The sequence below is a fragment of the Mesitornis unicolor genome, unplaced genomic scaffold (genome assembly GCF_000695765.1).
Source record: "Mesitornis unicolor isolate BGI_N332 unplaced genomic scaffold, ASM69576v1 scaffold8402, whole genome shotgun sequence".
Lineage (NCBI taxonomy): Eukaryota > Metazoa > Chordata > Aves > Mesitornithiformes > Mesitornithidae > Mesitornis > Mesitornis unicolor.
The window spans coordinates 3,815-16,171 of NW_010168440.1; the positions used below are offsets into that span (position 1 = coordinate 3,815).

The 12,357-nt window shown below is 38.4% G+C and overlaps 1 protein-coding gene across 1 annotated transcript; it reads right to left on the minus strand.

Moving 5' to 3' along the window:
* Window positions 1-5,095: 5,095 nt before the first annotated feature.
* On the minus strand, window positions 5,096-11,988 carry NIPA1 (non imprinted in Prader-Willi/Angelman syndrome 1; the record flags this gene model as incomplete). The annotated part of the gene is made up of 4 exons (XM_010179008.1): window positions 5,096-5,607; window positions 6,891-7,051; window positions 8,233-8,323; window positions 11,941-11,988. Coding segments are annotated over 4 exons (812 nt in total), but the record flags the coding sequence as incomplete, so codon positions are not given.
* Between the last annotated feature and the right edge of the window lie 369 nt (window positions 11,989-12,357).

A 12,357-nucleotide genomic window follows, 5' to 3' on the forward strand; every position in this document is an offset into this window, starting at 1 on the left:
ACATTTCTGCCAGACAACCGTTCATTTTACCTGTGAGAAAACTTCAGTACAGTGGAGACATTAAATCTACAGCTTGTTGGTAGATGCCACTGTACGATGACTGAGCCCTTCAGATGGCAATTGATCTGCACACATGAAAGAATCTGCTACTAGGTAAAAGCAAGGCTGGCATTTTATGAAAGGGTAATGGAAAGAGTTCGGGCATTAGGTTGCACAGCAGTTAGATGTGTGGGAAACTGACTCCCAACCCCCAACTCCCCCCAATGTGACAAAGAGGAGAAGTCACAAAACAAGCATTGAGCTAGAAATAAATCATTTATTTTAAAACAATACAGGTTAATAAATAGATTAGTTATCAGAAAACTTAATAAATAGCCTTTTATAATTTACACAAGGCAAATACAACATGCCTATAACTATTTCTTAAAAAGCAAAGATAGTAAGCTTGACTTGTAAGCCATTAACAAATCTATATATACATTATTTGGAAGCTAATAAAATAAACCATTTTTATGTAATCTGTAGTAACTATATTGCAATAGCATTGAAGCAACCAAACCTGACACTGTATGTTTGTTACCATTCACCTTTTCCCCATATCCCATTAGAACAACTTTTTACATTCCAGGGAAAAAAAAGTAAGTTAAAAAAAAAAAAGAAAGTTCCACAGTTGAAAAAGGTTTTAACTTAAAAATACCCCTTTTGTGTAATATTTTCCACTCAGTAGAGCAACTGTCTGGGGGGACCACAACAAAAGAAAAACCCCCAATAAAAACCCAACTAAGTTGTAGCTTTTAAAATAGATTTCTTAATCCATAACATTTCAACATTGCTGTCTGAAACACATGGGTGCTAGTAATAATAACTGTTGACATCATTGGTGCCTAACATGGTACACACTAAAATTCTGCATCACTTAAGCCCACATTCAGTAGCACCACAGAGTTATTACAAAGACTAATCTCTGTAAAGAAAAGATAACAGGTAATAGATAAACATTTGATAACAGTAAAGCAGTTACACCATCTCAAGACAACTGAGGAAGATCTGAAGAATCCTGGATGTTTTATATTTATGAAACAAGAAGTTGAGAGGGGTATAACATGCAAACAATGGCCCATTTTAAGAACCCCTTATTTAATAACCCCAAATCTTTCATCAAATACAAACCCTCCATTTTTTAAATAAACAGGAAAGCTAGACCACAGATTCTAGTATTTCAAGAAATAAAATCCAGTGTTTTCATTTTTCAGTGCCAGTTACTTCAGAAAAATACATAAGTTCGATATAAACCAAGATTAATAATAGGAAGCCTCACTTGTCAAACTGTGATATGACAGGTTCTTATTAATGTTAGTTGCAGCTCACTAATAAATAGGCTCTATTTACACATACAGAGTCCTGGCAAGTCAATACAGCAGTTAACTTGTTTAAGATACTTTTTTTTTTTACATATTTAAGGTGTAACAAATGGGGTTTTTTTGGTTGTATCAAAAAGGTTTCTATTCTCTTACTGAATGTTTGAGGGATTTTTGTGTTTGACACCTAATAAAGATCGTGACTGACACATGTAAATCCTCCATATACTGAAGGGATAAGGATCAAAGAGCTATCTTCAAGTGAGTAGCAAGTAAGTATGTTTGACAAGTATAATAGAAACCAGACATACGGTGTGAAATGCCTTTCATATGGATTTGAATGTAATTCATATGCGTCCCACCACTGTAATGAGTCCACTATTTGTATGTGTACCCTCTGCCACTTCTACTTTGGAATCAGAACTGAAGTCACCTGGCTCATAGCTACATGCAGACACAATGCAAAGAGAACGTGAATGGGCAGACTCAGTGAGGGACACCAAAGCTCAGGAGACTACTGTGCACATTTGCTCCCTGAGGTGATGGAACTCAGATATCTGTCTTATTCAAAGTGCTTCCTTGTCAAAGGAATGGAAAAAAAAAAAAAGAAAGTGAATGGCTAAAATTCAACTTCAACGCTGCCCTTTTAAATCAGAAAAGCAATGGGACTAAAAAAGGTAGGACATCTTGAATGAGAAGGGCTGGGATGGAGGGGGGAAGAATCATACCAACAGTGACAACAAAAAATGCTAATACATTTCTAAAGTTAGAACTGAACCAGATCCAGGTACAGCCGAATTCAAAGGAATACTGCTGCATACTGAACAAAGTAGCAAAAATAAAGGCTTCCATTATTTAGCATTCATGATGTAAAAGGCTGCAGATATAAATGATGTGCAAGGCCACGAGAATTTCTGTCACCTTTTGTGCTGGCTTTTGGCATCTCTGTTTTAAACAGCAAGGCTAATTAGACATCTCTAGAAAGCTCATCACAGATGAGGAGCAGCTGGGGAGAACAGAAGAAACCTATACAGACATTTACCAGCTGTAAGCATGGTCAGAGAACCACAGAACTCGGCTGCTACTTTATTCTTACTCTGCATAGTGAGTGCTTATCAAGTAAACTGGTGTTGTGTGGTGCAGAAAATGGCAAGGTTTAGACAGGGCAGTCAAGTTATTTCGGATCTAATATTTACTAATAATTTGCATACGCACCTAACATACTAGGATAGGCACTTTCTAAATAAATAGGAATGAATTTTAAAACAAGACAAACAAATACTGCCAAAGGAGGACTAAGATGAGACCACAATCATTTCCCTTTTAACCTAAAGATTTCCACAGAAGTCTTCAGAAATTAAAGGCTAGTATAAAAACAACATGCAATTCATGAACGCGGAATTTGAACTTTGAAAAGATGACTGCTTCAGAACACAGCTAATGCTTTAAAACATAGGTCACTAGGTATCATAACCTACATAAAATTTCGGTTAAAATCAGAAACTAAGAAGTAATACGGCAAAACGTAACTGTTTGCTGACAACCAACATACCATCTTCCAATCAGTAATGGACAGAAGTTAGTTTTAACCAGCTTTCTTCAAAGTCCAATTCCCCTTGTCTACAATGCTTATACTTTCTAGAAACCATACACAATATTTTAAAATCCATTAAGATGGCCTTATCTCTGCTAGTACTATTTTATTTCACCAAGATACCCAGTTTCCGTGCTGGCCTATAATAACGTGCATTTCTGCCAATTCAGAGTCTTATAATCCCATACTGGGGGGAAATAACAAGCTCCAAATAACATAGTGGGGCTCTTACTCCCTCAGAATAGTCCCTTCAGAATACTAAATCTTTAGGATTCACTGTTCACAATTATTGCTGCCATCAGGGACTTATAACATTCCTTTTAAATAAAAATGGACGCTGAGTTTGAAGGTAACATTAATTGAGGTCAACAAAAAACGTCACGAGAGTGGCCAGTATTACTCCCTATTAATCAACGTCCACATTCCCGTCAGCCAGCCACAAAGCTACATTCATGATTTCTCGATAAAGTGTCATGAACTTTTTCAAATGCTGTCTTGTAATCACGTTGGGGTTTTTTTTGTTTGTTTCAAGAGATGTTCTGAACTAGAGATGTTGAGTCCCACTGTACCCTTCCATTTTGGTTCTTAAATGGAAACCAAAATTCATTACTTCTCAAGCTTTCCTCACAAGTTTTTTACTTATGATGTTTTAACTACCAAATATAAGTACAGCAGGAAAATTAACTATTTTTTTTTGATATATCAATATTCTTGGAATGGTTTAAACTGAACAGTTCAGAATCATTCCAATCATAGCTTAAGCTATTTGTACTTCTTGTCAAAATATTATTGCTGAACTGTTCACACAGATCTGCAAATTACTGGATCTGAATGTGTATCTCTGTTAGGTATCTCAAACTCAGCTCTCCAAATGCCTACACTTTTTCAGTCCTCAACCTCATTTTCCCAAGTTACAAGAGGATCGGATCATCTGTTTTTGAGCTATGAGAAACCTCATGCTCTTCTCTCTCTTAAATTTCTTTTTTTGTGGTCGCTGCTTATTAGCTATTTCAGGAAGTGGTTTCCTGTACTTAGTCACTTAACTAGGATAAAGGTACGCTGGACTGCTTTGAACAGTCCTCCTGTAGATTACCTCTTCCCATTAGGACTGTGGGTTTTACAGCAGTTGTCAAGGCATCTAAGGGTTTCAGTTCAGGTTTGTAAATTCTTCCAAAACCATGTGGCTCTTTCTGGATGCTTTACATGTTTAGAATTTAAATATAGTCCAATATTATAGACAGTGAAATTGAATTACTAAACCAGTACAGGCCATCTGAAACAAATACATTCACATTTATGCAGTGTTTTTGGATTACAAAGGCACTGAAATAGTTCTGAGCTGCTTACAAATAAGCCAACATATAGGCAATGAGTCTGTGCATCATTTCCACATCCTTCAGTCTTTCTGTCTGCTCCTAATTCAAAACTCTCAGATGAATGCGGTACATCTTACTGCACATAAGTTACAAAGAAAAATGCATACCTGGATACTACCATCAGCTGATAAGTAATGAATGAAATATTTGTAAGGGTGCACTGCTCTGTATAGACAACTCAATTTAAAACTCCCCACTGTCTTCACCGCATGGCAGACCAAGTTGCTGAGACAGTCACTGAAAGGAAAAATCTGCAGTCCATGGGTCAACCAATATTTGTCTCAGAATTCACAGCCTTGACAGTGAACACATTGCTATAATGAGATTAACAAACTGTTCCACTCACTTTTCCCCTCCTGTATTTTAAGGTATACATCACTCGTGAAAGGTGTCAGATTGAGTACATTAGAAACCGATGTTCTCTGCTCACAGAAACAGTGCCTCAGAAGCCACAATACAAGCTTTCACACACAGGTCTGTCAGAATATCCCCTGATCTTTTCTGATGGATTACCTTTTACAGTAAGGAAATACATCGGTCTCTATGCTGACTCAATCAGTGGTTCCAATTAAGGTCATTTATTGTGTTGACTGGGGTACATGGACAATTGTTCCTTTGAAACTGGATGGAGGCCTCCAATTCATTTCACATAGGCCACCAAATCGTCAGAGGGTAACTACCAACCTGAATCATATTTGAATCAGTGACCTAGGAATGAAAGGTGCTGCATCCTTCCCTGAGCCATCCAGTTTCCCCTCAAAAATATTTTAATCTGTCTTCATGTTAGGTTTATTTAAATCCCCAATATTGAAGTTGAATTCCTTGAAGACCTGTATAAGAACAATTCCAATAGATACTGTGGTGAATCCACAAGCCATTCCCAAGAAATCTACCACTCCTACGTTACTCCATTCCCTGAAAAGGATGGCTGAAGCCAGCAGGACTAGGGTAGTAAACACAACATAGTAGATGGCACCAAACACAGACGAGTCAAAACATTCCAGTGCCTTATTGATGTACCTGAACTGAATGATAATGCTACATCCTAATACTGCCAGAAGTACCAGACAGAGGTACAGAGCCCTTTGACTCGAGGGGTTATTGTGAAAGATATCTTGAGCAGCCAGCCCAATGCCTTTTGTGCTGGGAACTGTGAAACTGCCCAATAGAGAGCAAATACTGATGTAAACCATGATATTAGTAGGTCCATGAGCTGGAGCTATCCAGAAGATAAGCAAGAGGAGCATTAGCAGCACTATGCAGAGATAACCCACGAAAACTGGAAAACAAAAAGAAAACAAGATAATAGCAAGGTGAGAACTCCTGGTCTTCTAAGGATTTTATCACGCAAATAATGTCATACTAGTGAACTTCAGGTATACGCCAGGATTAAGATTTGCTACTGAATATAGATCCAAATCACTGAGCTTTCAGAGATGTGGGCATCTGCAACTGATGATATTGTAATGTTATCTGGGTAAAACAAATCACCATGTAGTACAATACACACTGTTCCACGTATGACCTTGATTTAAGACAGCTTTTTTTTTTTTCATTCTCTCTCCCATCAGGATTATACTCATTAAAGCCTGCTATGACAGAAAGCAGTGACAACACCTTGTTAATAACCAGTTCAATAAAGCATGATACGTGGACCTAGCAAAGAGCTTAAACAAAGTTAGATCCCATTAAGGTGAGCAGGGAGAGTTGGAAGGACTTGGAGGCTGCATCATTTACATTACAGCATCAGCACACAGATTAGACTGGTGAGAAATATTTCATGCTTCAAAGTTTTAATGAAATATATTTCCAATTAATTTTGGTCAGATTGAAACGGTAAATTTAGAACAGAGTATTTGTTTGCTTTTCTTTGCAAATTCTTTGCATAGCTGATGTTATTAGGTTTGAGTTTCTCTCACCTAAAACATTTAAACAATAGTTGGCAGTTTAGCTCTTATGCAAGAAAAATAAAAGTGGGCCTGGCACATATTAGCACTAGTACGTGTCCTCCAGCAGCTAGAGGGGCTCTACATTCTCTGTGAGAAAGAGCCGGCATTCCAGCATATGTCTCAACAGTCTATTTCTACTTTGCTCTTACTGAGCAAAGAAATCTGCTTGGAATAACTGGTATCTAGTAAAAACTTTCAATAAAAAAAAAAACAACAAAAAACAAATGTGCAATTAAAGAACAAAAGACAATTAGTAATTTTTGGTTTCTATAAAACAACTTAAATTGATATCCTAGAATTATACCTGTCATCTCTAAGTAGCAAGATACACTTTTTATAATTTTAGAATTCAAATGGCCATTGTTCTGAGCTTGCTGTGCAGGATAATCTTTTCAAAAGTACCCACATTTTCCTTTCTGCACACATGTATTAATAAATCTAATGAGTTCCAAGTACAGCAAGGCATAGTTTTCCTACACAAAAGCTGTATTGGTTTGCCTTTGTCAGGTCATGGTTTCTTCAGAAGTCAATTTTCCCACCCAGTAGAATTGGTAAGCCTCTTCCTTCTGTGTGCTCACAAAATCATTATGAGTTTAAAAAAAGAACAAAGTACCTGGATTTGTAAGCTTCTCTTCAAGCTCAGCCTGAGTCGTTACACTCTCGGACTTTGGGGAATGGATGATGAGAACAACAGACCCAGCGCAGCTCAGCAAACAACCCAGCTTGCCAAGAATGTTCAGTTTTTCTTTCAGTAAGTAAGAAGCTAAAATAGACCTTTCACAAAGAGGAAGAAAATTAGAAGTTTGAATACATCCTATTAATAATGCTCTAACAAGTGATATGCCATATGAATTTCCCCCTTAAAGGAATAGTATGAAATATTGGTGGATCTTTGACCAAATGTTGGTGGATCCTCAAAATGCATTTCTGACTTAGGAAAGATTAATCCAGCCTCAGTCTTACTCAATCCTTGATGTCTCACCTCAGGGAAAACAAAACAAAACACTCCAAAATCTAGTACCACATCACCCACTCCCAAAAAAAACAAACCCCCAAACCAGGCATCTGGCAGTTATCGACCCTGAGGCAGTGATCTACCCGTTAACAATTTGGTCACAAAGCCCCATTTTATAGGTGGCACGCAGTCATGAGATGAAAGTGACCTCTGGTTACAAAGATCACAGGGCTCAGCTCAGACATGTAGCTGACCAAAGTATACAAAATTCTGTGGCCTAGGATAAAATAACAGGTTGTAAGTAGAGCACCATCACTATGCTTCAGAGCATATAAAACTAAAGACAGCCATGAAGCCTACACAAAGCAATCTACACTCAGTTTCGAAATTGTAACTTAGCTATTCACAAAACATTTAGTTGCATATTAAACTCATTTAGGAACACTCACTGCCTTTTTTGTTCCCTCCCCTCACATGAACATAACATTCAAGAAGCTGTGGGCATGCATATGCAAGACACTCCCTTGGTTCAGGAAACAGGGCCAAATCCAATTAAATGAAAATCAGTATCTGTAAACACATGTGGGCTGCGGAGAGCAGGGGAGAGAAAGAATGTGAGACAAAAGGAAAGATCTACATAGTAAGGGAATTGTGAGTAAGAGAATAGGCAGAAGAGTCCAGAATAGCCACAGAAGAGTCCAGAATAGCCACAGTGAAGGAAAGAAAGGGGAAAAAAAGAAAAAAAGAAAAAAAAGAAGAGATGTTCATCTGTTTCAGGTCATAGTGATAGCTAAAGCAGAAGATGCTCAGGAACCCTTTCTTCACCATTGCCTTTCCCTCTCACCACTTGTCTGGGAAAACAGAAGTGATATTATAACACATCATTAACAGTTATAAGCATGACGTCTTCTCAGTGGACCTCCAGTGATCACTGAGTCTAGCTGGCATGTTGTTAAGTAGTAACAACATTCAGATAAGAACAAGAAAAGCAAACTCTTACCCAAATGGAACGCCAAGAGCTCCCAAGGGTGTCACTAGCACAGTTGGGACTGCAGTGTAGGCCAAGAAATTCCCTATTTGACCCAGAGCCACTGTCAAGAGAACCAGAAACAAGCCTTTAAAACCCTTTGTAAAAAGAAGTTATGAAAACTTACTCAATACTGTTTGGGAAAGACTGGAAAAACAGATGTTACAGATTTGCTTAGTTCTATTAATTTTGCACTTACAGAAAAGGGCTGGATTATTTCTTTATTTTAAAACTACTTTAATACAGAATTTATATTTGCCACACAAGAAGATCCAAGAGAGCACAGTAAGTAATCTCATTTGCAACTTCTCTTTGGTGAGTATAAATAAAACTATGAATTAGGAACACTAATGGATTACACTCAAATATTTTTATATGAGGAAGGCTAAAACTATGTATAACGCATGTTTCAGCTTCAGAACATGCGTATGTATAACACAAATGCACTTGGTTGTAGTTCCTAACAGCAGTGTTACTTTTGGGGAGAAAATAAGGACAGTACTGAGAAAAGGAATGAAATACTAAGCACGTGCATAAAGGCTCTTCAATATACAGTAGACTGCATCAAATTTTTGCAACACTATGTAAACATCAAAAGTAATTCCTGACCACTGTAAAAGGAACAGATCCTTGACAAGTCACAGTAACAGCTTCACAATCTTGGTCTTCTCTTTCCCCCAATAAAAGCAAATTCAAAAATGTACCACGCTATTGCACATCACAGCTGTGATAAACAATTCAAGTGTTCAAGTTTTCAGTTAAAAAATAAAAGCTGGTTTTGCAAGTGCTGGCAAGTTTATACTAGGTCAACATGATGCCTGCACAGTTACAAGGTCTGTGGTAACTGGCAAGAACCTTGAGATTGAGCACAAATTACAAACAGCTCAAATTTCCAGTTGATTTTAAGAGCTATTATCAGCATTTAGAAACATTTTAAGAATCCAAGTTGTCTTTATGCACAGGCTGGCACTGCCCTCAACTATCAAATATCATTACCATCATCCTGTTTTTTATATCTGCAAAGCACTGTGCAAACATTAATTAATTTACCGAATTAGCTCGCATTATCGATAGAGCTGAAGACCTGTGTAACCTACAGGAAACACGAAGGAGACAAACAAACTTACAAAACTGCAGAGTGTGGCAAAATTACACTAATTGAATTCACTGAGGCTTTCTCTACATGCAGGAGTGAGCCATAGAAGTTAATGAGCAGCATTTCTAGAGCACAAGAGTCAGTGATGGTCTCCTGAATTCTTCCTGCCACTGGGAACAGAGTAACTCAGCTGTCAGCCTCAGGCTTGGTTTTCAGCAGACATATGTGGCAACTTTGGCATTATCTTCAAGGCATCCAAAGGCACTGGGGCAGAGCTTGCACGGAGGACAGGACACAGCTGGCATGCTGTGTTTCTGCAGATCACATAAATTGCCAAGTGATTCTGACAAAAGGTTGCTTTTTTTGGAGGTCAGGTGCCTTAACTTTCTGTTGGAAGAATCCTAACAGATGGCACCAGCACTGATCCATAAATTAGGTCTCTGAAGCTTCAAACTGCACATATTGTAAGGCAACTGAACTTACCAGAAGTTTTCAGTATCACCGCGGAGTAATAGTAACAGTCTCTTACCGCTATGAATTACAGACCAGGACTAAGTAAGACCAATTAGGAAAAGAATCTCAGTAATTTTTACCGTCTACCTGATGCTAAGGTTCTTTGCTGTCAACCGATCCAGTCCTCTCTGGATTAAAATCCCTCTCCAGAAAAATCAATGCTGTAAGTCAAGACATGGCTTCAGTTCTTGAAAGCACATCAAGCTTTAAGCTTGCTTAAGGAGTATCAATATCCCCAAAGTTATTGCAACACAAAAGTTGATGCACAATGACACGTTTACATTAGCATGGAAACCAGGAGTAGATCCATACAGCAAGAGACCTCTGCTCTATTCATGTCAGGGGTTTTATTTCAGACTGCTTCAGCCTGCTCCCATGGACTGACACTCTATCTACAGCTGGAGTGCATCTTCACTTTTGATTTAAAAACCAAAATCCCTCAGCAGAATCTGCAGCCCTTCCTTTGAAGTCTTCAGTAATCCAGTGGATCCCAAGCTCCCAAAATGGTTAGGCAGTGTTATGCTGAGTCAGCATGTCAACACAGAAATGCTTGTTCACCATCTGAACAAATATCGTGAAAACAAGTTGACAGAGTTCATGCAGGTTTTGTTAGTCATTCTAATTCCAAATTCTCTGCTTGAGAAAATGACAACAGCTGTTACAATTTCACCCCGATAACTGGGGATATTGCTAATTCCCCAAACATTGCCTTTCTCTGCATCCCACAGGTGTCTACCTGGTCCTTGCTATTGCTGTTTGTGATGGCTGCAATTCTGGATCTGTAATATCCTTAAGCAATTCTTCCCTTGGTTCCTTTGTAAACTTACGGAGCCTTTGTTTTGAAATACCTGCACCTAGCTGATGGACAAAAGCCAACTGATACCATTCCCTTCAGCTATTTCGCCGTCATTCAATTCTATCAGCTCTTTTAAGCATGAAATTGTTTTCTCTGATTCACCAAGATAAACTCCTGTAATAAAATCTCTCTTATTTTAACCCCTTCTGCTCAGATATTCAAGACGGGAGCCTCATGAGTGATAAACAACAGTGATTAATGCATAGATTTATTGCTACTTAGGCAGTAGTGATCCTGGCAGAGGAGGAAGCTGGCAGAGAACTACTTAAACTCAGGTGAAATTAGCTGAGGACTTTCCTCTGAAGCTCTGTCGGCTTCTACATGTGCTGCGAACTTTGTCCTTCAAGGGATCTATCAAGTTTCCATTCCTGTTGCATAGCTTGAAGATGACAAAAACTTGTAATGCTTACCTAACTGGCACGAAACAAGGGGCACAACTGGACTCATATACTTCTCAGAAACAGCAGCAGAACATTTTCAAATAATTCACAAAAGGCTGGGTTAAAGTCTAAATGTGAGGTACGAATTTAAGCTTGTGGGTAGAACTAGGGCTGAACTGCAAGAGGAGAAAGTCAACTGCTCCCTGTGCTTTGGATTCACATCAGAGACTGAACTGAGCCTGAGCAGAGTTTACAAAGATATCAAGAGTGAAATTACACTGATCTCGTATCAGCACCACACAAGGCTTCGTATTAATCTTGTAGATTAAAAGCAAAACCAAAACTGTATCTGTCAAAGTAGAAATCAAAAAGGATTTTTTTTTCAGTTGAGGCTGGCTAAGCGCTTTCTGATCTAAAAAATAACATGTGCTCAATGAGCCCTTTTGTGCAGAGTGACAATTTATTTTTCAGCTTTGACTTCTATTAAAAGCTGAGCAGACCAGTGCAGCCCAGCGACACAAACCATGGAGGAACCCAGCATCAGAGCAGCACGTGGCTGACAATGGCTGCAAGTACCAAAAGGTTCAGAAATCCGGAAAGATGTCTGCCTCAGGACTGTCCTGGCTCTTTGTCTTCTCAAACACCATCAAACACAGCAGCCAGAGTGAAAGTTTACTGAAGGTGGGATATTTCTGAGGGAAGGGAATTTCATGACAAGTGAGTATGAGATTCAAGATGAGTACCCAGAGTTCCTGATATCTTATTTCACCATGTAACTGCAACTTCTCCCTTCAAAAAAAAACAAACCCCAAAACCAGACCTTTTAAGATACTTACTTGCAATAGTGCCAGACCACCATACTATATCTGTTAAGTATGAAGTACCTGGAAGAGGAAGTATAGGAAGACGTATTAGAAAAATACAAAACTGCAATATTGGAACTACAAAACAGAATAATTTAAAGTCTCAACTATTAAAGACCTTCATCTTAACCCTACTCTGCAAAGCAACTGAACAGGAGGAAAACAAGAGAAATGGTGCATGGATTTGGCCTAAGTGTCCAAGTCGGACCTTAAGACAACATATTAGTCAGGAGTTCTGGTTTCCAGTGAAGTGCCTGTGCAATGCTAACACAGTATTACTTAGAAGAGCATCCAAAATGTCACCAAATGCTTCTGAGGGTGTCATTGAAACATACAGATTAGAACCACTACTAGCAGAATGGAAAACCTATGGAAACAAAACATATTTTG